General features: G+C 53.6%; 1 protein-coding gene across 2 annotated transcripts in view; it reads right to left on the bottom strand.

Annotated features, from left to right (window-relative positions):
• The window catches only part of KIF17 (kinesin family member 17), a 41343-nt gene that overhangs the window by 4637 nt on the left and 10571 nt on the right, over positions 1-26135 (bottom strand). For both annotated transcript variants that reach the window (XM_012659257.1, XM_012659258.1), the window contains exons 5-11: positions 22395-22847; positions 18382-18491; positions 13667-13811; positions 11678-12237; positions 10751-10831; positions 7080-7291; positions 4949-5180 (exon numbers count right to left, since the gene is read on the bottom strand). In XM_012659257.1, the coding sequence (XP_012514711.1) occupies positions 4949-5180; positions 7080-7291; positions 10751-10831; positions 11678-12237; positions 13667-13811; positions 18382-18491; positions 22395-22847 (1793 nt within the window). The remainder of the gene's footprint in view (positions 1-4948; positions 5181-7079; positions 7292-10750; positions 10832-11677; positions 12238-13666; positions 13812-18381; positions 18492-22394; positions 22848-26135) is intronic.

Below are 26135 nucleotides of genomic sequence, written 5' to 3'. Positions count from 1 at the left end.
GCCCAGCCTAGCGTAATGTTTTTAAGGTTCATCCACGTTGTAGCACGTATGAGTGCTTCGTTCCTTTTTACTGCCAAATATATTCCATTGTATGGATACACCACATTTTACTTTCCCATTCATGACTGTTTCCACTTCGGAGCTTTTTATGGTTTGAATGTCCCCTACAAAATGCATCTTGAAATTTAATTGCCAATGTAACGGTATTGGAAGGTGGGCCTTTAAGAGGCATCACCTTCATCAGTGGATTAATGTCATTATTGTGGGGTTGACTGTCACAGGAGTGGGCTCCCGATGAAAGGATACGTTCAGCCCCATTTCTGTGTCTTGCATGCTCTCTTGCCCTTCCCCCATGGGATAACGTTGCCCTCGCCAGATGCTGGTGTCATGTTCTTGGACTTCTCAGCCTCCAGAACCATGAGCCAAATAAACCTTTTTTTTAAAATAAATTACCTGGTGTCAGGTCTTCTGTTATAGCAGCAGAAAACGGACCAAGACAGGGTTATTATGAACAATACTGCTATGAACACTAGTGTACAAGTTTTTGTGTGGAAATGTTTTTATTTCTCTTGAGTATAATTGCTGGGTCATATGGTAACACTACGTTTAACCAATTGAGGAGCTGTCAGACGTTTTCCAAAGCAACAGCACCATTTTACATACCCACAAGCAATGTATGAGGGCTCCAATTTCCCCACATCCTCACCAATAATTGCTATGTACTTTTTTTTTTGGTAGAGATGGGTCTCATTATGTTGGTCTCAAACTCCTGAGCTCAAGCAATCCTCCCGCCTCAGCCTGCCAAAGTGTTGGGATTACAGGCTGTGAGCCAATACACCCAGCTTGTCTTTTTTATTATAGTCATCCTAATTGTTGTGAAGTGGTATTAATATCACTGGTTTTGATTTGCATTTCCCTGATGGCTAATGATGTTGAACATCTTTTCATGTGCTTGTTGCCCCTTTGTATATTTTCTTCAGAGAAATGTCTATTTAGATCTTTTGCCCATCTTAAAACTGGGCTGTCTTTTTATTATTCAGTTGTAAGGGTTCTTTATATATTCTATATAAAGAATATATATATATATATAGAATATATATATATTCTAATACAAGAACCTTATCGGATATATGATTTGCAAATATTTTCTCTCATTCTGTGGGCTGTCTTTTCTCTTTCTTGATCATATCCCTTGAAGCACAAAAGTTTTAATTTTGATGAAGTCCAATTTATCTATTTTTTTTTTCTTTTGTTACCTGTGCTTTTGGTGTCGTACCTCAGCAATCATTGCCTAATCCACGGTAACAAAGATTTATGCCTATGTTTTCTTCTAAGAGTGTTATAGTTTTAGCTCTTATATTCAGGTTTTGGTCCATTATGAGTTAATTTTTGTATATGGTCTGAGGTAGGGGTCCAACATCATTCTTTGGCATGTGGATATCCAGTTGTCCTAGTACCATTTGACAAAACTGTCCTTTCTCCATGGAATTGTCTTGGCATCCTTGTCAAAAATCAATTGACTATAAATGTGAGCGTTTATTTCTGAATGTTCAGTTCTATTGCATTGATCTGTATGTCTTCAGACGGGGAAAACATTCAGTCTTTCACCATTAAGTATGTTGAAAGCTGTGGATTTTTCATAGATGCCCTTTATCAGGTAGAAGAAGTTCCTTCCAATTCCTAGTTTGTTGAGTTTTTTGTTTGTTTGTTTGTTTTGTTTTTTAGAGACAGGGACTCCCTCTGTTACCCAAGCTGGAAGGCAGTGGCATGATCATAGATCACTGCAGCCTCGAACTCCTGGCTCAAATAGTCCTCCCACCTCAGCCTCCTGACTTGCTGGGGCCACAGGCATGCACCGCCACACACTGATAAATTTTTATTTTTTGTAGAGATGGGGTCTCTCCATGTTGCCCAAGCTGGTCTTGAACTCCTGGCCTCAAGTGATCCTCCTGCCTCAGTCTCCCAAAGTGCTGGGATTACAGGTGTGAGCCACTGGGGCTGGCTGATTGTTTTTATCATGACAGGTGTCATCTACCAAATGCTTTTTCTGCATCTATCATGTGACATTTTTCCTTTGCTCTGTTGATATGTGTTACATTAATTGATTTTTGGATGCTAAACCAACCTTGCATTCCTGGGAGAAACCCTATAGCCCTTTTTATTATATGTTGTTGGATTCCATTTGTTAGTATTTTGTGGAACATTTCCCATCTATAGTCATAGGAAATATTGGTCTGTAGTTTCCTGTTATGTCTTAGTCTGGTTTTGGTATCAAGGTAATTAATACTGGCCTCATAGAATAAGTTGAAAGTATTCTATTTCAAAGTGATTTTTAAAATACCCTTTTAAACCAAAAGCCTTCATATTACAAACAAAATCCAGTTAGAAGATATAATGGAAGAGGATACCCCAAATAAGAAAACAAATAAAAAATGTCTAAATGTAAAATTAAAAAGACATGTCCAAAACCTATATGAGAAAATTTGTAATTTATTCCCAAATGACACAAAAATTGATTTGAACTAATAGAAAGATATACCATGTTCTTGGACAGAAAAATCCACCTCATAAAGGTATCAATACTCCCAAGCTGATTTGTAAATATAAGGTAATTCCCCCCAAATTCCATCAATTAATTTCTTTCTTCTTTTCTTTCCTTCCTTCCTTCCTTCCTTTTTAAAAACAAATAGGGGCCAGGCGCGGTGGCTCACGCCTGTCTGGGAGGCTGAGGTGGGCGGATCGTTTGAGCTCAGGAGTTCGAAACCAGCCTGAGCAAGAGCGAGACCCCGTCTCTACTAAAATTAGAAAGAAATTAATTGGACAACTAAAAATATATAGAAAAAATTAGCTGGGCATGGTGGCGCATGCCTGTAGTCCCAGCTACTCGGGAGGCTGAGGCATTAGAATCGCTTGAGCCCAGGAGTTTGATGTTGCTGTGAGCTAGGATGACACCACGGCACTCACTCTAGCCCGGGCAACACAGTGAGACTCTGCCAAAAAAAAAAAAAAAAAAAAACAAATAGGAAAGACTATCCAGGAAAAACCTGGAAAAGAAAATCACTGAGATTATAAAACATTATAAAGCCTCTATTTAAATAATGTGGCTGGAAAGCTATAGTCCCAGCTACTCGTGAGGCTGAGGCAGGAGGATGGCTTGAGCCCAGGAGTTTGAGGTTGCTGTGAGCTAGGCTGACACCACGGCACTCTATTCAGGGTAATGGAGTGAGACTCTGTCTCAAAACAAACAAACAAACAAACAAAAAAAACCCAAAGTGGCTGGCACTCATACATGGACAGAGTAAGAGAAATGAACAAAAAAATCCAGAAATAGATCTAAATGCACATAGAAATTAAGTACACAATAAAGTCTGTGGAAAATAAATGGACTTTAAAAAAATGGTATTGCAACACATCGATAGCCACACAGAAAAGGTAATATTGAGTCATCTCCTCGCACATGCACCAGGATAAACTGCAAGGGATCAGAGATTGAAATGTGAAAAAATGAGCCCAGACAAGTTCTAGAAGAAAATATGAGTGAACTTTCCCCAATATTAAATTTTTATATGGCAAAAATACCATAAAGCATAGTTAAAGACAAATGAAAAACTGGAAAAAAAATATTTACAATTTATATCTCAGACCAAGAGTTAGTCTTCCTAACATATAAAAAGCTTCTACAAGTAGAGAAGAAAAAGGCCATCAACCCTAATAGAAATGGGACAAAAGGTAAACACAGTTCAGAGGAAAAAAACCTGCAAATTTCCCTAAAATGCATCAAAAATGCTCAACCTGGGAAGCCACCACAGCCTCTGCCTTCAACTGTTTCTGCTGGTCCAGAAAAACAGGACGTACGAAACAAGCAAAAGAGAGATGTACCTAATCAAAGCTACTGCAAGAAACATAAAATGAAAATCAAAACATTTCGGTGTAGAAAATTCTCCCCCAGAACCAAATGAGCCAATTCAAAATGTAGCACAACACCCCAACTTGAATAAAATGTCCGTAAACAGGCACTCACAGGTACGAACATTTCCAATCTGAAATTGAAAAACTTAAAACAGAAATGGACCAAAATATCAAGATGTGAAATGGGACGTTAATGGAAAAAAAAGAAAAAACCCTAGAAATGTAGAGCGAGTTACATGAGAGAACGAATTCAACTGAAAACCTAACAAGGGGCATTAAGAAAAGGCATGAAAGTAGACAAGAAAAAAAATAAAGAGGTTAAAAGAGGAAGAAAGGAGCAGCTTTACGCTTTGGCAAGACCCTTTGGTTGCCAGTGCTGGGGTGAGGAGGACCCCGGATGGCGAAGGGGAGGAAGCTGCGCAGGAAGCTGAGTGACCCTCCCAGGGGCAGGGCGCCGGCTTCACCCCGGCCTGAGTACCGACTTCCAGCCACACCCGCCCTTCTGCCCAACACCGGCTGGCCTCGCTCCTGCGCCAGGCTCTGCCCGACGGCTCTTCCCCAGTCACGCCAGGGCCAGCTTCTACCTCTCAGGTGCCCCAGAAGTCTCCACCTCCATGAGAAGGACACTGTCCCCCACCTGGGGTAGACACAGGTACTTCCGGTGCTGGTTTCTGGGTACGCTCACGTTGGGGAAATGAATCAAGTTGTGCATTTGTGATTTGTGCGCTTAACCATCGATAACAATAAAAACATAAAAATCAAGTCGCCTGCCCTGGGATTCCCCTCACAGGACTAACCACACTCCGCAACTTACCACTCTCTCGCCTACGTCTCTCTGCGCTGTTCATTACATACCCACACTGTCCCTGGGATGGAAGCTCCACGACAGCAGGGACACGTCTGTCACTGTGACTGCTGTGCCCCCAGCATCGGAACAAACGCTTGGGCAAACGCTGAAGGGCTGCCTGCCCACAGGGCGTGATGCCCAGATGGGGGGCCTCGCCCATCCCGGGCACGGGGAGCCCACGGAGGGCCTCACCTTCCTCTGCATCTTCTCCAGCAGCTTGCTCTTGGCCCGCACCTCCTCCTGGATGGAGTCGTAGACATGGAGCAGCACCCAATCCCCACTGTCCTCGTCGGAGTTCTGCAGGGCCGCCAACAGCTGCTTCTTGCGCTCGTCCGCGTAGCGCTTCCGCCGCCTGTGCTTCTCCTTCAGGTCCCTGTTCTTGGCCTGCTCCCCACCCACCACCTGCTGCTCCAACAGCTGCAGACTGCCAGTGCAGAGGAGGAAGCAAAGAGAACAACACCTGCCCATCACTGAGCACTTGCCATCCGCAGGCCCCAGGTTACGTGTGATCCCACCGGGTCCTGCCGACAACCCCACTCTGCAGGGAGGGAAGCGAGGCTCAGAGAGGGGAACCCCAGGACTCCTACCAGACCCAGCAGAAATCTTCCCGTCGGCTTGGAGCCAACCCACCTTCAACCGCCCACCTCCCGTGCTGGTGGTGGCCCTGCAGCTGGGCAGGCCCCGCTATGCTCTGAGGCAGCTGGCAGGATCAGAATAACCCCGGGTGTGAAAATTGCTCAATGCACGCAGTGCACAATGCTTCTCAGGCAGTGACACGTACGATACATTTTTAAAATATTTATATCCCAAATGCTCAAAAATGTTTAGAGTTTTGCTGTTTAAAGGTACAAATTTTAAATAACTGCAGAGAAAGGCTGTGTGGAACTCCCGCTGTCTAATAAAGCCCCACAAAAATGTCCTAGGCCTGCCTCTTTCCAAAGGGAGGTGAGGAGCTGGTGCCAAAAGGCACCACAAGGCCTCAGCAGAGGAGAGGGGAGACCACGCTCGGAGGCAAAAATGGGACTCTGCGAGCTGAGCCACCGGGCCCTGACCCAGCCCCATGGCAGCCAGGGTGGAAGGGAGCCGCGTCCAAGTCACTGCTCTGCCAGAAGTCCTTCTGCGGGTCCCATGGGGAGGAAGCCCAGGCACCCAGGAGGGCACAGAGGGTGCCTCCATCTCCTCTCCCCCTGCACCCAGTCACCCCAACTCTAACTCGCTGCTCATCGTCCACAAACACCCAGGCCGTGTCCCACCTGCGCCTCTGGGATGCTGTGTTCTTTGTCTAGAACGCTGGCCCGGGCGTGTGTCCTGCAAACCCTACTCAGCTGTCCCCTCTCTTGTGCAGCCCTCCCGACCTTCACTCCACAGCAGGTTGTGGAAACAGCCACCACACACGCTGAGTGGTTTCTGTGCGCCTGGCACTGGCTGCCACCCCTCTGGGCGCTGCATTTGACCCTCCCCACCAGCTTCTCAAAATCACCCATTTTGTAGCGGAGGAGCTAAGGCTCAGAAAGGTTTAAAGTCTGCCTGAGGCGGCAGAGCTAGTGGAGGGGGCAGGATGGGAACCCAGGCAGTCAGACTGCTCAGCCCATGTGCTTCTAGCTGCTACAGGACGTGGCCCTCCCTGGGCCTGTGTGTCTGCTCCCGCCCCAACTAGGGGCCCCTTGAAGGCCAAGGCCGAATCTCATTCATCTTCGCATCCCGGTGCCCAGCACGCAGTAGTTGCTCAGTTAAGGTTTGAACTGTGGCCTCTGGGCCTGGGTCTCCCACTGCCAGGAGGAGGCTGAACCCCTGGCTGACTCTGTCATGGAGGTGGGGCTGACATTATCATCATTTACGAAGTGAACCAAGGCTCAGAAAAGTTAAGTGACTTGCAGGAAGCCACACAGCGGGGAGGAAAGCCCAGCTCCCCAGGCGGTCCCAGAGGGTGTCCAGGGGTGGCTTGTCCTAGTGTGAATGAGTCTGGGGGCTTGGCTGGACCTGAGGACAGCCTGCGTCACCCTGCCCTGGGATCCCTAAAACCTGAAGGCCAGGTGGGCACTGGCCTTCACTCTCACTCTTCACCCCTTCACTCTCTCCCTAGGGCCGCTGCCCCCTGCAGGCGCCTGACTAGGGTCTGGCAGCACCTGCGTAGCTCCCAGAGTAGGCCATGCCCCGCCGGCCCTAGCGGCATGCCAGCCTCCACTGTCCTGGAGAGAGCATCAGGGCCACCTCGCCATGTTAGGAGGGAGAGCTGGGAAGAAGCCACGGGCACCCCTCAATCCCGGGACATAGCTCCCTCCACCCTGCTGCGGGGTCCCCAGTCCCACGCTCTGGTGCTTACCGGGCCAGCACCTGCTGCTGGTCCACGACAGGCAGCAGGTCATCGGTCAGCACGGCCACCTTCATGCCCGCGCTCTCCCTCCTCGTGCCTGCCACGGCCAGCGGCGGCTGAGGCTGAGCCACCAAAGCCACCTGGACCTCAGCCGCAGCCCACGCGCCAGGCTCTGCTGCCGACACCGCCTCTGAGGCCACTTCCGTGGGCAGATCAATGTCCTGAGCACAGAGAGAAACCGGGATGGAGGTGGGCAGGCCACCCCGGAGACAGCTCGCGGCGGCCTCCGTCCCAAAAGGGGGCGTCCCACCCACCACAGCCCGGACACTGCCACTGTGACCACCAACACCCCCCAAATTGTCTTCCCATGTCCTCTCTTGCCCCCCATGATCCCATCTCCACACGGCAGCCAGGGCAGTCATCTTCAAATACAAAGTGATCGCACCCCTTTTCTGATCAGAACCCTCCGTGGCTCCCCATCGCAGTCACAGGAAAATCCAGTTTCCCCTGTGGCTATCGTGCCCTCCGTGCCTGCCCCTGCCTGCCCCCAGCCTCCTTTTCTGTTGCTGAGAAAGTCAAGATCTTTCCAGCCACAGGACCTTGGCACTTGCTGTGTGCTCCACCTGCTGCTTCCCCAGCCCCTCCTCCTCACCTGGGTCCCACCTCAGTGTCACTTCCTAGCCTGGGCTTCCCCGGCCATTCTATCTACCACCAACTGAGAACCTGCCATGTGCCCAGCTCCCAGCCAGTGCTCAAGTCCAGACTGTCCTCTTCCTCCATAAATGTGGGAGACATAAAGCCTCTCTCACCGCCCTGGGGCCTGCTGCACTGTCTTTAGCAGAAGAGAAGGGTGGGGTCTGAGAGCAGGGGTGTTCAAACTGGGTTCCCTGCCTCAGGGGCCACCAGCCCTATCCTGCCTCCCTCGTCCTCCACACACTCGGGGCCTCTACTCCTTTAGACAAAGGGCTCCAAGGTTGTGGAAGGTTTGAAATCACCATCTGGAACAAAGTCCTCTTATTCACATCGACAATAATAAGAGGGATAAAGGCGTCCCAACTGGAAAGAAAGAATTCAAATTATCCTTGTTTGCAGAAGATACGATTTTATATCTAGAGAAACCTAAAGACTCCACCAAAAAGCTATTAGAACTGATAAACAAATCCAGTAAAGTTGCAGGATACAAAATCAACATACTAAAATCAGTAGCATTTCTATCTACCAACAGCAAACAATTTGAAAAAAAAACCAAGAATGTAATCCCATTTACAATAGTTACAAATAAAATAAAATGCCTAGGAATAAACTTAACCAAAGAAGTAAAAGATCTCTATAATGAAAACTGTAAAACACTGATGAAAGAAATTGAAGACGACACAAAAAAATGGAAAGACATTGCATATCATGGATTGGAAGAATCAATATTGTTAAAATGTTCATACCACCCAAAACATTCTACAGATTCAGTGCAATCCCCATCAAAATACCAATGACATTCTTCACAGAAATAGAAAAAATAATCCTAAAATTTATCTGGAACCACAAAAGACCCAGAATAGTCAAAACCAAACTGAGCAAAAAGAACAAAACTGGAGGAATCACATTACCTGACTTCAAACCATACTACAGAGCTTCAAACCAAAATAGAGAATCCAGAAATAAATCCACACATCTGTAGTGAACTTAGCTGCAACAAAGGTGCCAAGAACATACAGTAGGGAAAGGACGGTCTCTTCAACAAAAGGTGCTGGGAAAACTGGATATCCATATGCAGAAGAATGAACTAGACCCTCATCTCTCGCCATATACAAAAATCAAGTCAAAATGAAGTAAAGGCTTAAATCTAAGCTGGGCGCAGTGGCTCACGCGTATAATCCTAGCTCTCTGGGAGGCCGAGGCGGGAGGATTGTTTGAGCTCAGGAGTTCGAGACCAGCCTGAGCAAGAGCGAGACCCTGTCGCTACTAAAATAGAAAGAAATTAATCGGACAACTAAAAATACATAGAAAAAATTAACTGGGCATGGTGGCGCATTCCTGTAGTCCCAGCTACCCGGGAGGCTGAGGCAGGAGGATCGCTTGAGCCCAGGAGTTTGAGGTTGCTGTGAGCTAGGCTGATGCCACGGCACTCACTCTAGCCAGGGCAACAGAGTGAGACTCTGTCTCAAAAAAAAAAAAAGACTTAAATCTAAGACCTGAAACTATGAAACTACTAAAAGAAAACACTGAGGAAATGTTTCAGGACATTGGCCTGGACAAGGATTTCTGGGCAAGGATTTCTTGAGCAATACCCCCAAAGCACAGGTAACCAAAGCAAAATTGGACAAATGGGATCACATCAAGCTAAAAAGCTTCTGCACAGCAAAGGAAACGATCAACAAAGTGAAGAGATAACCCACAGAATGGGAGAAAATATACGCAAACTACCCATCTGACAAGGGATTAATAACTAGAAGATATAAGGAGCTCCAAACACTCACCAGGAAAGAAATCAAATCATCTGATTTAAAAACGGGCAAAGGATCTCAGTAGACATTTCTCAAAAGAAGACATACGAATGGCCAACAGGTATATGAAAACATGCTCATCATTAGTGACCAGAGAAGTGCAAATGCAAACTGCAATGAGACACCATCTCACCCCAGTTAAAACAGCTTTTATCAAAGAGACGAGCAATAATGAATGCTGGCGAAGATGTGGAGAAAGGGGACCCCTCGGACGCTGTTGGGAAATTAGTGCAACCCCTATGGAGGACAGTCTGGAGGGTCCTCAAAAATGAAAAATAGAGCCGCCATGTGACCCCGCAATCCCACTGCTGGGTGTATACCCAAAGGAGGGGAATTCGGTATACTGAATAGAGATCTGCATTCCCATGTTCATTGCAGCTCTATTCACGGCAGCCAAGGTCTGCAATCAACCTGAGTGTCCATCGTCTGAGGAATGGATAAAGATATTGTGGTGCACACACAACGGAATATTAGCCACGAAAAGAATGAAATCCTGCCATTTGCAACAACATGGGTGCAACTGGGAACGTTGTGTTAAGTGAAATAAGCGAGGCAGAGAAAGACGAATCGCACAGGTTCTCACTCGTGTGGGAGCTAAATATGCAAAACAACCGATCTCCTGGAGACAGAGTGGCCGGGAAGGGTAGGGAGGACGGCGAGTGGTTCATGGTGCAAAACTGTAGCCAGACAGAAGGAACAACGTCTGACAGCACAACAAAGTGACTACAACAAACAGTAAGTTACAGTATACTTCAAAATGGCTAAAAGCGTGGAATTGGAATGTTCCTAACACAAAGGAACGATAAATGCCTGAGGTGACGACGCCCCAATTACCCTGATTTGGTTAATTGACATTGTATGCCTGTATCAAAACATCACATGTACCCTGTAAAGATATATTACACAACTATCACGTACCCATAACAATTAAAAATAAAATTTAAAAAATTAGAAGGAAATAAACACACACACAAAATAATAATAGCAAGAGGATGACAGTTCCCCCAGCTGTACATGGCTTGGCCATGGGCACCTGCTACAAGCCGGGGGAAGGCTGGAGTTGTCATCCGTCTCAGGGATGAGGAAACTGCGGCCCAGGGAGGAGACAGGCCGGAGTTCATGGAAAGTTGAACAGAACTGGCCCGCCACGTGGAGGGCCCAGCCCAGGGAGGGACTCACCGTCCTGGACGGGAAGTCATCGGCCACCTCGGCTTCAGAAGTAGCATCGCCGGGCTCCAGCAGGCCTGGCAGGGAGGGGTACTGGGAGGAGAACAGGGTTGGGGGAGGAAGAGAGCTGGTTTGGGCTGGAATCATCATCTACCTCCCTGCCCGACCTCTGACCTCTACCCCAACTCCCTCCCTCTGCCTGTCACCACCAGAGAAGGGGTCCAGGGAGGAGAAGAGACTGGTGGGAGAGGGGGAGACAGGGAGGAGAGGAAACGGGGATGGATGGGCACACTGTGAGCTCCCGCCAGGGTCCAGGATGTGATCTCATTTGAATGACACACTGGCATCCCCATTTCACAGATGAGGAAACAGAGGCCCAGAGAGGTCACTGCCCAAGGTCACACAACTAAGTAAGTGGTAGAGCTGGGATTTGAACCCAGGTCTGTCTGATTCAAAGACACACACACGGGAACGAAAGCAAAGCAGAGAACAAAGAGGGGAGAAAAGAGGAAAATCTTTTTAAAACATACAAAAAAGAGGGTCATTGAAAAGGGTGAAGATGCTGCACAGGGGCAGGATGGAGCAAGAGCGGCGCAGACGCCCCCACCCAGCTCACACCGAGCCCGCCGGCACCTGAGGGCCACCAAGCCTCCTGCAGGCCCGGAAGCTCAGTGTAGCCATGGCAACTTGGCAGCCTCCCTCCATCAGCAGAGCAGGTGCCCACCTGGCATGACCTTGTACCTCGACCCCAACTTTCCCATTGATTCCCAGAGCATCAGACAGACCCCTGGACACCACCGACACCAGAGCCCCGCGGGTACCGTGTGGGCATCAACCGAGCAGCAGAGGCCAGAGGTTCTGTGTGCGCACAATGACCTCCGTGCCCCGGCCAGCTCTGCCTGCTCAGGGTGTGCAGGGCATCATGCGTGACATCAGTACCTGCATGGGGGCCTTGGGGACGTCTTCCTGGGGTGCGTCTGTACCGGCCACAGCCCAGGAGAGTCTGGCCAGCTTGGCTTCCACCTCGGCAAAAGGATCGCGCAGGCCCGGTAACACCTGCAGGGGCGTCTGCTGCGGCGGCTCCTCCTCGGGGTAGTTCTCGTCCTCCAGCAGGGGCCCGGCGGCCTCCCGGCAGAGATACCCTCCCGAGAAGCATTTGCTCTCAGAAGCCACCGCGGGAATGCTGGAGAACTCGAGGTTGGAGGGCTCCTCGGGCCCAGGGAAGTCCTCCGACACAGAGGTTTCTTCCAGTGTGGATGACCCACTGGACCCAAAAGAACTCTCAGACTTGGAGGGCCCCACGTTGGGCAGTTCCTCAAACCTGGAAGAAATCTCAGTCTTGGCGACATCGTCGCTGGGCAGAGCATCGGGCATGGAGAGGACCTCGGGTCTCACGGCCGTCTCGTACTGGAAGGCGGGCGAGTACTCCGACACGTTGGCGAACCCGGCCCTGGACAGGACCTCAGCCTTGTAGAGGACTTCTGCCTTCAGGACAGCCTCTGGAAAACGGAGGACTTCCTTCAGGTTTTTAAGGGATTAGAAAGAGGGGACCCTTCTCTAGAAGTTGGGCCCGACCCCAATGTCTCCAAAAGACCAGCTTAAGAGTCAGAGCCTCCCAGGCTCCCGGAGTCTGGCTACAGCCAGGTGCCTTCCCATGTCTACCCATCAGAACTCAAACCGGCCTCCTTCCACCTCCTCCAGGCAGCCTTCCCTGACTAGCACTGCCGTCTCTCCATCCTCTGACCTCCCCAGCCGCTAAGTGCTGGCTGAGCTCTTAGCACTGGCCTTGGGACTGCGCCTCACACATCAGCAGGCTGCACCTGTGGGTCTCACACACTCCAGACCCCCAGGTACCCTGACTGCAGTGCCCAGCTCAGGGCTCTTGTCCACGGGATATGCCAGACCACGGGAGCTACTGAATGCTGGGGAGGGATGTCAGAGCTACAGAAACCAAATAAAGGTCACTTGGAGGCCTGACATTCCAACTAGAGGGAACACACTGAGGGACAGAAAATGCTAGAATCTGCTGTTTCTCTCTTGCTCTGGGGCTCTCCCAGGAGTGGCGTCTCCCTCCCAGCTGGGGTGGGGCTGTGCTCACACGGCCTCTCAGTGCACCCAGCGCGGGGGCTCCCGGCACCTCTCTCCCATCCTGTTTCCTCATCGCCCGCGCCCCAGGCTCCCTCAGGCGGGTTCTGATGTTCCCTGTGCTGAAACGTGACATCCACTCCGCAGCGAAGTGGCCTGAACCTCTCCACGCCTTGGTCTCCACGCCTGTGACGTGAGGACTCGTCCACCCCACTGTACTGGGGGAGGCTCGGGGACCGTCGTCATTGCCAGACTGGGTTTCCCAAAATTGCCGTGAGTGCTGGGAAGTCTTGGCTTCCCGCCGGATGGGTGTTTGAATGACACTGGTGGGGTGGAACGCCCTAGAATGGCGAGAAGAAGACACAAACTTCCAGACAGGTAAAAGTTCTTGCTAATGAGTGACTCCTTATTATGGGATGTGGTTACTATGGTAACACGGAGGCTCAAAAGCGAGAGGAAACTATGGAACAGGCAGACACCGGGCAGTGGCTCACCTCTCAACACAGCTGGTCCTTTCCAACTAAGGTCAGCCGTGAGCCGAGGCCCCGCTGGGCTGGGGGCGGCCAGCACGTGCAGTGCGGTGCTGAGAACGCAGGCTCTGCAGCCAGATTGCCTGGGATCAAATCCCGGCTCCACCCGTGGCCGTGGACGAGTTACTTACCCTCTCTGTGCCTCAGTGTCCTCATCTATAAAATGGGGGTGATGGTGGTACCCACCTCGCTGGACTGTTGTGAGGGTTAAAAGGACTGAGGCTGGCGCACAGGAAGCGCTCCGTAAATGCAGTCGCTAGGGAGAAGGAGAGGGGCCGGGCCTCCCCGGGCACAGCCAGGCCAGGGCGCCCACCTGTCTCCTTCTGCAGGTTCTCCAGCGTGGACAGCTTGACGTCGTAGGAGTTGCGCATGGCCGCGATGTCCTCCTCCAGCCTGGCCCGGGACTCCTGCTCCGCCCGGTAGTCGGCCTTCAGCCGGGCCAGGCGCTCCTCGTACTCCTGGCAGCGGGCGGGGCCGAGGGGAGGCAGCATTTTACCACCATTTCGTACAATACAGACCGTCCGTGAGCCAGACGAACCTGGTCACACCACGCTGCGGCGGCGGCTCGCTGGTGAGGACCCGTTCGTTTGCAGTCTGTTTCTTCCACACAACGATGTATCACAAACACCTTTCCGCATCCACAAATGCCTTTCTGCGCAATGGTCCCCAACCCATCGACGACAACAGAAACGTTTTCCCTCTGCTTTTCTCCCCATCTTTGCTACCACGGCCAGCTCTTGTCCAAACGGCCTCCCGCCGGGACCGCCGCCTGCTTTCCGGCTCCTGCCCCAAACCTCCCCCGACACAGCCACCGCGTGCCCGTCACACCAGGGCACGTCTCTGCCAGCTCAGGAGCCATCGATGGCATCCCATGTTCACAGGAAAAATCTAAGCTCCTCCACTCGACCTGAGTCCCGCCACGATCTGGCCCTGTCCACCCTGTGGCCACGTTTGGGGTCATTGGCTCCTTGCCACACGTGGACCCGCCCGCTTCCTCCCTGCCTCGGGCCTCTGCTCTGCCCTGGGCGAGCTCCTCCCCAGGCCTCAGCGTAGTAACCCCCCTCAGAGAGGCCTTCCCTGACCATCCTCTCGGAAGACGCCTGCCATCACCCCCTGTCGCTGTCCCTATTCCTTCTTAGCACACATCCTGAGCTTCCATTATTCTCTTTATTGTGTGTGTGTGAATGTTGTTAGACAGGGTCTTGTTCTGTCACCCAGGTTGCAGTGCAATGGCACGATCACAGCTCACTGCAGTCTCGAACTCCTAAGCGATCCTCCTGCCTCAGCCTCCCGAGTAGCTGGGACTACAGGCACGCACCACCGTGCCCGGCTAATTTTTGCATCTTTTGTAAAGACAGGGTCTCGCTGTGTTGCCCAGGCTGGTCTTGAACTAGGCTCAAGTGATCCTCCCACCTTGGCTTCCCAAGGTGCTGGGATTACAGGTGAGCCACTATGCCGGCCTGAATTTGTTTTTATTGGAGTACAGGACACAGGGTGGGAAATGTCACGTTGAGGAATGCCCTTCCCCCAGAAAACATCCATTCCCATCTTCCTGGGCTGGTTTGTGCAACTTTTTCTTCTCCTCGGAGCATCTTGTTGCCAGCGGCCTCTCCAGGCCCACTGCTGACTGGCAGCTCCACGGCAGAGAATTTCCCCTTTTTCTTGGAGACGCTTCTATTGCCTCTTCTGGTCACTCGCTGCTTCCTCCTGGGGTGGAGATGTCCCTCGCAGGAAGACCTGGGCTGCCAGGGGTCCCCTCGAGATCCCTACCAGCCAGCTCCTGCTTGGGACAGGTTTCTCTTCTTGGATTTGGAGACAGAGGTAGGCGGGTCTCCTGTTCCATTCTCCTGAGGTAGGCGGGTCTCCTGTTCCATTCTCCTGAGGAACCGTTGGGGGCTTTGGCTTTTGCTTCTTTTTGGGACTTTCCCCCATTTCACTACCCCTGGCTGAGGACTCCAGAGCACACCAGCGGGGACCAGGTGTGAACAGGTGTGGCCAGGTGTGAACGGTGTGGGCTGTCCAGCAAGTTCTCCCAGCACCTCTCTCCCTCCTCACAGGCCCCAGGCACCACTGCTGTTCTCAGGAGACTAGAGGGCGCAGCCGTTGCTTTTTCCTTTTTTAAGTCCTGCTTTCCCTGGTTCTCGGCTTCCCAGTAATCTCAGCGGCTGCTTCCGCCTCCTGAGCCAGTGGGCCCTTCGTGCTACTCTCTGTATCTGTCTGATCGCAGGCCTGTTGTCGCACACCCCTACGAGGGCGCACACTCCCAGAGAGCCAGGACCGTCCTGTCTCGTGGCCTCAGTTCCCAGCACGGAGCACGGGCTCCAAAAACACCTGCTGACCCAGGAAATGCAGGAAGCAGAACTGCGGGCTGCGGAGTAAGCAAAATATTCCGGCTTCTGATGCACATCGCCCGGGGGAGGCAGAGCATTTATGAATTAACGATCATCTGTGACCCTCTGTCTTTTGGAGCCGCTGCTGACAGAAGCGCCTGCAGCTGCTGCAGCCCAGAGAGAGGGCACAGGGACGGGTGCAGGGACAGGGACAGGGACAGGAGCAGGGCAGGCCCCACCTCACTCTTCACCTCCCCAGATCCCTGTAAGAACAAAACTGGCGCAGACGGCCCTGACTTAGGCTCTCGGAGAGGGAGAGAGGGGACAGAGAATAATTCTGATGTAACTGCATTCTTCCGCACATTTTTAGACACACTTGCACTTCACGGCAATACCCGCAATGTCACTGAGGCCCAGGGAGATTCCACGGCCAGGCAGCTCTGATGGCCTCACGGACACCTCCCCGCCATGTCCACGCCCCCACGCTGCCCTCGGTTCCTTCCTCACCCAGCTGAGATCCCAGGGCCCAGGCCTCTGGCCATCCTTCAGCAAGCGCCTCTGACCCACCCCCCAGCACAACTGACCCTGGTTAAACCCAGGCCCCAGCCCACCCACACCTGCGCCCTAGCAACACCTGGCTGGAAACACACACATGCAAACACACACATGTGCAGCCGCACCAACTTCCACTGTCACTTTTAAACGTGGGCCTCTGATTGGCCGAGCACACCTCCCCAGTCCTCCCCTGTCCTCTGTCCCCACAACCCTCCACTCCCCAAAGCAGTGGGAGCCCCTCACCTTCTTGCAGGTCTGCCCTGTGGCGGCAGATAAGCCACCGGAAGCCAAGCCACCCCACTTGCTCCCAACCCCCATCTCCCTCCTGTGCCGCGACCTCGCCCTCTGTGCTGGATCCTTCCCGACAGTCCACAAGACGTGCTCTGTTACTTCCGATATTTAAAACAGGAATTCTCTTCCTTGGCCCTACCTGCCCCTCCAGCTACAGGCCCCGGTGCCCAGCAGGCACTCGGAATATGCCTGTTTAGGGTTAAATGGGGGCTGCAGTGCCAGCCCAGACCCCTGACTCCTGCTTGGTACGCGACACACAGCCCAACGATCCTCAGCCCATGTGAAGCAGCAGGGAAACCGCTATGACACCCGTTCTATAGAGGAGGAGACAGAGGGTCAGAGAGTTGAACAGCCTGCCCAAGGCCACAAAGCCCATGAGGATGGACCCTAGGTATCGTCTAGTCCAAATCCTCCAGTAGACTAGAGACTGAAGCCTAGGGCCACCTCGCACACACAGCTGAGCAGACTCCTGGCCTGTGCCCTCCACCACATAGGGCCTCCACCCTGGTCCTGAATGCTTCTGGGATGGAAAGGAAAGCAGAGACCCAGGCACACAGTAGGTGCTCAATAAATACAAGCGTCATGAGAAAGAACAAATGGGAGGGAGAAGAGGGGCAGACATTCTTGACTCTTCCTCTAAGAGTGGCTCACAAGAGAAACTCCAGGGTTTCTTGGAGTCTTGGTGGTGGTGGCATCAGACACCACCAAGGAGGAGGAGGTAGGCGACCCGGTGCCCAGAGCAGAAGGACCCCATCGTCACACCTGACAGGGGCCTGCCCCGAGCAGCAGCACTTCTCCCTGGTGGCCACTAGGGGGCAGCAGCAGCCTGCCTGTTACATGGCCAGGCACCTGCCCACCCACCTGGGCTTCCTGCAGCCCTCCCCTCCCCTGTCCTCCAAAGGCCACCAGTCACTGCGTGGTTCTGTGCACGCTCCCGACTCCAAAAGTGTGACTTCCTTCGTTTCCACGGGCCTATGCTCAGCCATCCCAAAGGCCCCATCCTTGCCAGCGCCTCCCCCCCAGGAGCCAGGCCCAAGGCTCCAGACACGGACCTGACACCATGCCTGCCCCAGGCCAGCAGGTGAAGAGGCAGAGTGAGCAGTCGAGCTTCCCCGGGGCCACCATTTAGCCTCTCCCCAAACAGCACAAGCCTCCGCCTGTCACAGCACCTGGGGACTCTTTGGTGGGTTTCTCCCAGCCCTCCAGCCCACTGGACTGAGACCCCAGGCCTTACCAGGTCTGGCCCCAGACACTGGGCCTCAGGCCCCCACAGCCTGACAGAGACTTCCGGGGCCCAAGAGCTGATCCCAACTGAGGTCACAGTTGAGTGGCAAGGACCCAGCGGCAGACACATCTAGGCCCCAGCCCCTGAAGAGCTGTCCCTGCCTGGCATCAGGTTTGCCGTCAGGAAAAGCCAGAGCTCTAAAGGGACTGTCAAATGTCAAACTCCACCACATGCTCAGGTCTCAAAATACAGCCTTCAAATGGCAGGGAATTCCAGAAACCAACAGAGCCTGGAGTCAGGGATGGAGCCGAAGCCGGGACCTAGGAGGCTCTGCCATGCTCCCAACACCCTGCTCCATTCTCCTCACACACAGGCACTGACAAGGCCCGCAGTCTGGAGTCAGGAGACCGAGTGCAAATCCTGGCTGAGACTCACCCCCACTGTGTGACCTTCGGCAAGTTATGGCATCTCTTGGAGCCTCTGCTTTCTCTGCTACAAGAGAGGGAGTGTGGCCCCAACCCCAAAGCGATGGAGAAGGTGGAGTAAAGTCGTGTTGGAGTCGGCCCTCCTGAGCCCAGGTGACAGCCCCCCCGTCCCTCGGGGCCCCACCTGCCTCTCGGGCCTCACCTCCCGGATCAGCTGCTTCTCAGCCTCCGTGTCGTGCTGGATCACAGGTGGGGACCACAGCTTCTCCTCAACCTGGACCGGGTTTGGGGGCGCCTGGCTGGACAGCAGGGCTGGGAGAGAAACAGATATAAGCCACCGAGACCAAGGTGCACACGGTCTGCAGGAACTGGGCAGAAATCTGTAGAAAGATGACCATGTGGTCATTCAAAAAACACTCTAAAGGACTGAACTCATTTCAAACATGTCTCCATGGAAAACGCTCAGTTAGTCATCCGACAGAGCCCTCTGTGTCCTACACACTGAGGGTGCCGCCCTGCACAGAGACAAACCTCCAAGCCCACGTCGAGTCTTCCACTGGGGGAGAAAGGCAAACACAATAAATAAGCAAAATGCGTAACAAGTTACAAGCTGATGTGCGCTAAGAAGACAAAGAAAGCAGGGTGGGTGCTCAGAAGCAAGCAGCAGGGGGAAGGGCTGCAGTTTAAACAGCGTGTTAAGGCTCCTGAGTCAAGGCGAGATGAGCACAGTGAGCTGAAGGAAGTGCAGGAAGAGAGTGGGAGAGACCTTGGGGAGGAGGCTGCTAGCTTGGGAGTGGTGCGTGCAAAGGCCCTGGGGCAGGCGTGGGCCTGCACTGTCTGAGGGACAACCCGGAGGCCAGTGTGGCTGGAGTTGAGGGAGTGATTGGAGGGCAGGCGCAGAGAAGGTTGGAGAGGGACGGAGGCCAGGTTGCGGGGGCTTCGGCTTTTACTCTGGGTTAAACGGGGCCGTTGGCAGGTGTGTGCAGGGCAGTAATGGGACAGGGTTTGAATAGGATCTCCCCGGCTGCTCCAGGAGAACGCGCTGAGGAAGGCCTGTAGGCAGATCGCGGCAGCAGCAGATGGGCTCTAGCCATGTTTTGAAGGAAGAGACAACGGAATCTGCTGACGGATTGGATGTGGATTTGAGAGAAGCGAGAAGCCAAGGCTGACCCCACCGTTTCTGGTTTGAACGTCCGGAAGGACTGTGCTGCCATCAGCCGGGCGGGGGCGGCTGCGAGGCTGGCAGATGGGGACCCATCAAGAGCGGAGTGTGGGCTGTGTTGAGTTTGAAATGCTTATTACATGCTGCGTATTCAAGTCTGGAATTCAGAAGACACTTTTAAAAATTTTCAATATTTTATGATGTTTTGTCATCTTAGGGGACTTGCTGGCCAGGGAGAGACTGCCCCTCCTAGGGCTAGCCAATCCCTAGAGACAGCGAACAACTTGCCGTAAGTCCGTTTTTGATACACAAACCAACCAACCCCAACTCCACACCCCCACCCCCCTTATCTAACTTCCAGACGCCAAGCCAAGCTTTGCCTGCCCTGAACCAGCCTGGGCCAGGCACCAGGAGCAGCCCTACGCTGGAATCATTCAAACTCGCCGGTCCCACCCTGTTCCCTGGCCCTCTGTGCCTTCCCACGGAAGCCCCGGCAAAGGCTCTGGCCGAGGACGTCCCCTGCCCCCGCTGCCCTGGCCCCAGCCCTGTGGGGCATACCCTGCCTCCCCTTTCTAGGGAACCCGTAACATTAATCTTTCCTTTCAATGGCAGTGACCTCCCCAGGTTGTCACTCAGTCACCTTTATAAATCAACACCCAGACACAAATCGCACGGCCAGGCTGGGGCTCCACATGGGAAAGTCCTGAGCGCAGAGGTGGTGACTGACACCGTGTGGCCAGACGCAGCCACCTTAGCGAGTGCAGAGAGAGGAGAAGACGGAGCTCCGGCCCTGGGACCGCCCAGCATCGGCAGCCTGGGGAGGGGAGGACACCCGGGACCGAGGAGGACCAGGACGGAGGCGTCCAGAAGCAAGCGTTCCAAGGGAGGAGGCAGCTGAGCCACCTGACACCCAGAGGGCAAGGTGAGGCCTGCCAGAGGCTGATCGCCGGCGCAGCAAGGAGGTGCCATCTCGGCCAAGGGCAGAGCCAGTGGGCGGGATGAGAGAGAGTGAAGGAAAGAGCCGGGTGCGGGAAAGTGGGCAGATGTTTCAAGGGAAAAGAGAGAGATACGCCAGTACCAGAAGGAGAACCCAGCTGAGCGGGTAGCATCTCACAGCCAGCACCTGGCAGGGCAGACGCACGGACCTTTGGGTGCGACACACCCGGTCTCCGTCTCCAGGCCCAACTCCCAAGTCAGAGCAGCAGGCCCCACGCTAAGCCTACACACCCACAGCAAACGCAAGGCCGGTGTGGTCACAATCTCCACCTCCCAGAGGAGGAGACTGAGGCTCACAGGGGCCGTGTCACCTGCCCAAGGAGCAAGGAGGTGAGCAGGCTGTTGGCCGCTCAGCTCTCCCCGCAGCGCTGCCCCAGTCGGTTCAGCCTGCTGCGTCCCCCGCTCCTCAGCCAGGAAGTGGGGACACTAATGGCCCTCCCGGGAAGGCCGTACCAATGTCAGCTGCTGGGTTTGGGGACCCACCAGCACAGCCTCTCCCGACACCTCCTCTCGGTACGGCTCACCCTTCCTACCTCTGTCTCGCCCCTTAGCAATTTTGGAGGTGAGCGGGGCAGGGGCAGGAGCAGGAAAAGAGGAGGAAGGCAGATGGCCAGAGTGGAACCCTCATCGCGGTGTTCAAGGCCCTCTCCGCTCCAGCCCCTGCCTGGCAGCTCCCACCCCTCTGGACCCTAGGCAGCCAGCAGAAGGATCTGTAGTTCCCCAAATGCGCCACAGTTTGTGCATCTTTGCACACACTGGCCACCCTCATCCTAACAGGGAAATTTCTCATCCATCAAGACTGTGCTCAATCACTGCCTCCTCAGGGAAGCCTTCCCTGACTGACGACATCTCACCCCAAGAGATCTGGCTGTGCACTCCTTTCCTCCCTGTTCAGCTGTCTGCCCTAGAGTGTGTCTTGCTGCAAGTGATGGTCTGCTGGAGTGTCCTTCTTCCCCAGGAGGTTAGTACCCCATGAGGTAGAGCCCGGGTCTGATTCATCTCTGTGTCCCCAGGACTCAGCACAGGTCCACACACAGAGGAGGTGCTCAGAGAACTTTGGATGGATGGATGGGCAGGAGGGTGAGTAGAAAGATAGAGAAAAGAATGGATGATAGGGTGGAGTGAATGAATGGGTAGATATATGGATGGTAGGGTGGATGGGGTATGTGGTTAGAATGGGTGAATGGATGAGTGGATTAAATGGATGGAAGGATGGGTGGCTGGGTGGATGGGTAGAAAGAAGGATCAGTGGATGGATGGATGGATAGACAGGTGGATGGAAGGAAGGATGGGAGGGTGGGTGAGTCTTTGGATGACGAATGGATGGATGGGAGGATGGGTGGATGATGGATGGATGGATAGATGGGTGGATGGAAGGAAGGATGGGAGGATGGGTGAGTCTGGATCATGGCTGGCTGGCTGGGTGAGTGGGTAGATGGATAAATAACAGAGTGGGTAGGAAGGCGGTAGGCAGGTGAAAAGGTGGGAGGGTGAATGGGTAGATGGGTGGGGGGTGTAGAATGGAGGGAGAGAAAGGAAGGAGGATGGGGGGTAGATGAAGGCACAGACGGACCCAAGCTCTTCTGAGCCCCCTTCCTCAAGAGATTCTGGGATAAAGAAAATCTCAGTGAGGGAACCCTCAGTTCCCTACACTCCAGGTACGGATTTCCACCTGCCAGATGACAGCGAACGCCGGGGCGTGAGAGCCGCAATAACAAGGCGCCACTCCAGGAGCAGGGCGGGGGTGGGGAGTGAGTCAGCAGCTGCTGAGCAGCGGCAGCACCGTGCTGCCATGGGGACAGCAGCCGACCGGGGCTGGCAGATGAGCACAGCCCAGGCAGGGAGCAGGCAACGGGGTCCTGTGGCCGATGGGACAGGCCAGACAGGCTGGTCTCCTCCTGGGGCCCTCGGCACGCAGATGCCATCTGGGCCACCCCACAGAACAGCTCCCGTGAGGTGGAAAGGAGGAGGGACCTCGCTCCCTCGCTGCTCGGACAAAGGGAGAGAACCTTCCTCCTTGCCCCCCACCCTCCCACCGCCTGTCCCCGCTGTCCCACCTGACAGGCTGCCAGGGCTCATCTGCTGGGCCAGAATAGCCTTGAGCTTCTTGATCTCCTCCTGGTACTCGCGAAGGAGGGCGTCCTTGGGGTCCTCGTTGATGCGGGGCTTGTTCCTGATGTTCTTGGCTCGGTTGGCGTAGCGCAGCGTGCTGAGCGTCTCGTCGTAATTGTTGTCGGCGGGCGACAGGCAGGCCACCATCAGCGTCTTGGTGTTGCCGCCCAGCGAGTCCTGCAGCAGCCGCGTGAGCTTCGAGTCCCGGTAGGGGATGTGCTTGCAGCGCCCATCCACCAGGGCCGAGATGACGTTGCCCAGCGCCGACAGGGACAGGTTGATCTTGGTGGCCTCCTTGAGCCGCTCCCCCGTGGCACCCGTCTTGGACTGCCGCTCGCTGCCCGCCAGGTCCACCAGGTTCAGCTTTCCCGCCCGGAGGTGGTCCTTGCCCCGCTCGTCTGCAGACAGACCGGGCAGAGGGCGAGGGCCTCGGGTGAGCCCCACGGTGGCGCGGGCAGTCAGCCGCCAGGCGCCGAGGGCTCACCGCCCCCAGAGGGACTCACTTCAGCCACACATGGAGCCCCGTGGAGGAGGTGCTATTGCTGTGCCCATCTCACAGAAGAGGAAACTGAGGCTCCGAGAGGGCGTGGAATTTGCCCCACATCCCACAGCTGCTAAGAGGTGGAGCTAAGATTAGAACCCAGGGCTGCTGGACTCCAGGAGCAGGGGCTGGGAGTCCCAGCGGGACTCCTTCTGGCTATAACAAGCCCTGCAGACCTCCCGTGAGGCCGAAGGCAGAAAACGCGGGGATGTGACTGGATCACCAAGGAGCTGTGTCCTTTAACACAGGAAACATCAGCCTTGGGGACCTCAGACCCAGTTCCCAGCCCAGTCCTGCGTCCTCCTTGCTGTGTGACATCAGCAGAGCCACACGCCTCTCTAATTCTCAATTTCTCACACCAACAGAACGCGACTAACAATAGCTCCCCACTGGGGCTCGGGAGACAAGGTCGCAGGCGCAGGCAGCCGCGTTTGCTCACTTCCGCTTTCGCCAGCGCAATTTCACCCGACTCTGTGGATGTGCAGCTTCCCGGAAGGATGCTCCGAAGACAAAACAGGATAGAGGGCACGGCCCCCGCGCCTCTCGCCGGAGTCACTACACCCCTTAAAGATAAATGACCCGGTCCTGGCCTTTTCCTACACAGAAAATGATGTCTGGCAGGGCGCGTGACTGTGCCTCTGTAACCTACCGCCAGATGTGCTCTCACACCCAGCTCGATGCGATTCTGTTTCACTGTCACTTCTGGGCCAATGTGACGTGATCTTGCACCTGCTGAATCTTCACCACCCGTATATAGACCGTGCGCTGAAATGCCACGGTTGGGGCCGTCCGACAGAACTGATCCGGGGCTACAGGGCTCCATCTATGCCCCTCAGTAGGATTTCTGAATACACCTAACTTTAGGCCAGGTGCGGTGGCTCACAACTGCCATCCCAGCACTTTGGGAGGCCAAGATGGGAGGACTGCTTGAGGCCAGTAGTTCCAGACCAGCCTGAACAACATAGCAAGACCCCATCTCTACAAAAATTTTTTTTTAAAAATCATCTAGGTGTGGTGGTGTGCACCTGTAGTTCTAGCTACTTGGGAGACTGAGGCAGGAAGATCGCTTGAGCCCAGGAATTCCAGGTTATAGTGAGCTATGATCATGCTACTGTACTCCAGCCTGAGTCACAAAGCAAGACCCTGTCTCCAAAAAAAAAAAATCCCCTAACTTTAAGTCTTCAAAACCTTGATTTTTTTTCTTTTAGTCGACAAGTGGGTTGTTGGGAGGAGTAAACTGACAGCACATCCTCTCCTCGGGCCAGCACGTGGCTGGTGTCTCTCCGCCCTCCCACCCCCACCCCGAGGACAAGCCCAGCTCTGCAACAAGGTGGCCGTGCTGGCTGGGCAGCCCCTGGGTGTTAACAGTAACAGGAGAGCCAGGCTGGCAGCACTAGGCTCAGACGCACAGGTTTCAAAGACCTGGAGGGTCTCATCCCGATTCAATCCCTTAGCTGTGAAATTCAGGGATTTCACTTGACTCTAAGCCTCAGCCTGTCTCTCAGTAAAATGGGGACATAAACTCACCCCAAAGGGTCGTCACGAGGATTACACTGACAGCACATACACGAAGAGCTCCGGATTCCGCCTGGCACACAGCGAGTGCTTGTTAAATGACAGCTTGCTGCTTGCTCTTATTACTACTCACAATGCTTACTGTCGCTAGACTGCACCATCAACTGTCCCCAATGGGATGGAGGTAAAAATATTTCATTTCTGACTTTTCACCCAAACCCTTCGCTGGGGGGACGGGGACACAGACATCCCCCTTAGTCTCCACTGGCTGAAGCCAGAATTGGCCTAGGTCATGTCCACGAGCACGGCAATGTGAAGCAGCAGGAAATGTGGCTGGCATTCAGCAGAGACGACGGAGAGGGGCTTGCTTCCTCGGGCTTTTAAATAAAAAACAGCAGGAGGAAGCTGGCACTGCCCTATGGGAAAGCTCTTTGCAGAACGTACCGGGAGCCTCAACCACGTTGGCACCCTCAGTTCCAGGGGTCCCTTGTAGGGAACCTAATCTGAAGACATGACTCTCACAGCAGGAAAGCCTCGTGCATGAAGATGTTCAGCACGGCATGGTTTACAGCACTGAAACGCTGGAGCAACTGTGACCCTTGCCGAGCACTGGTGAGGATGTGGCATGAGCAAAGGCACTACACCTGGTCACGAAGACACAGGGATGACAACATGGAAAACACTTAGTGACAGCAAGGGAGACGAAACACACAGGGAGGGAAAAGCTACGCAGAGTGTAGATTTCAATTGTGTTTAGAATTTACATAGAAAAAAAGGATAAAAAAAAATACGCTTAAATGTTAGTTGTTTAGTTCCGGGACTATGAGTAATTTTTCCAGACCTTTCTCTACTTTCTAAGTATTGTTATCGAGCTTGTATTATTTTATAATGAAAACCATAAACATGCTGGCAGCCTCCCCATCCTTCAAACTCTCCTGCAAAGACAAGAGGTGCCCCCCAACCCAAACCGCTCTCTCCTCCTCCCTCCTGATCTGTCCTCGGCTGCCCCAGTCCCCGCCCCTCCCCCAGCCGCATCACTGAGGCTGTGACCACACTGACCCCGCTCCCCCCACGTCAGCAACCTCCAGGACACTCGGGACACTTGGACTGACCGCCCACACCCGGCAGGCACCAGGGGCTGGGCCAGCGTGCTGGGAGGTTCCACCTGGGTCAGGACTGTCCAGAATTATGTTCCTAGCTGGCCTGAGGCTGCTTCCTGCTGCTCTTTGGAGTCCTAGGCATGAGACAAACTTGGAGAGTGGAGTGGAGACAAACTTCACTACATTGCAGTGGAGAAAACTCAGATATCAGGGAGACCTGGGTTCGAATCCCAGCTCTACCACTTAGCGGTTATGGGGCCTTGACCAAACAAATCACCTCACCTCTCAGAGCCTCAGTTTCCTCGTCTGTAAAATGAGAATCACAATGCCTGTCTCTAGACTGCTGTGGGATTTAAGTGGAATGAAGCAGCGTAAAGCGCTCAGCACAGCATTGGCCTATAGACGGTCCAAAATAAACCCGGTTTCTTTCCTTCCTCGTCTCTTTCTCAGGTGACTGAATGTTGCAGAGAAAGAGGAGAATCCCAAAGGTCTGAGTGATACACACCCTGGGGGCAGACACCCAGCTCTGA

This window comes from Propithecus coquereli, unplaced genomic scaffold (genome assembly GCF_000956105.1).
Source record: "Propithecus coquereli isolate 6110/MARCELLA unplaced genomic scaffold, Pcoq_1.0 Scaffold600, whole genome shotgun sequence".
NCBI classification, from domain to species: domain Eukaryota; kingdom Metazoa; phylum Chordata; class Mammalia; order Primates; family Indriidae; genus Propithecus; species Propithecus coquereli.
This window is presented reverse-complemented; position numbering and strand designations above follow the sequence as displayed.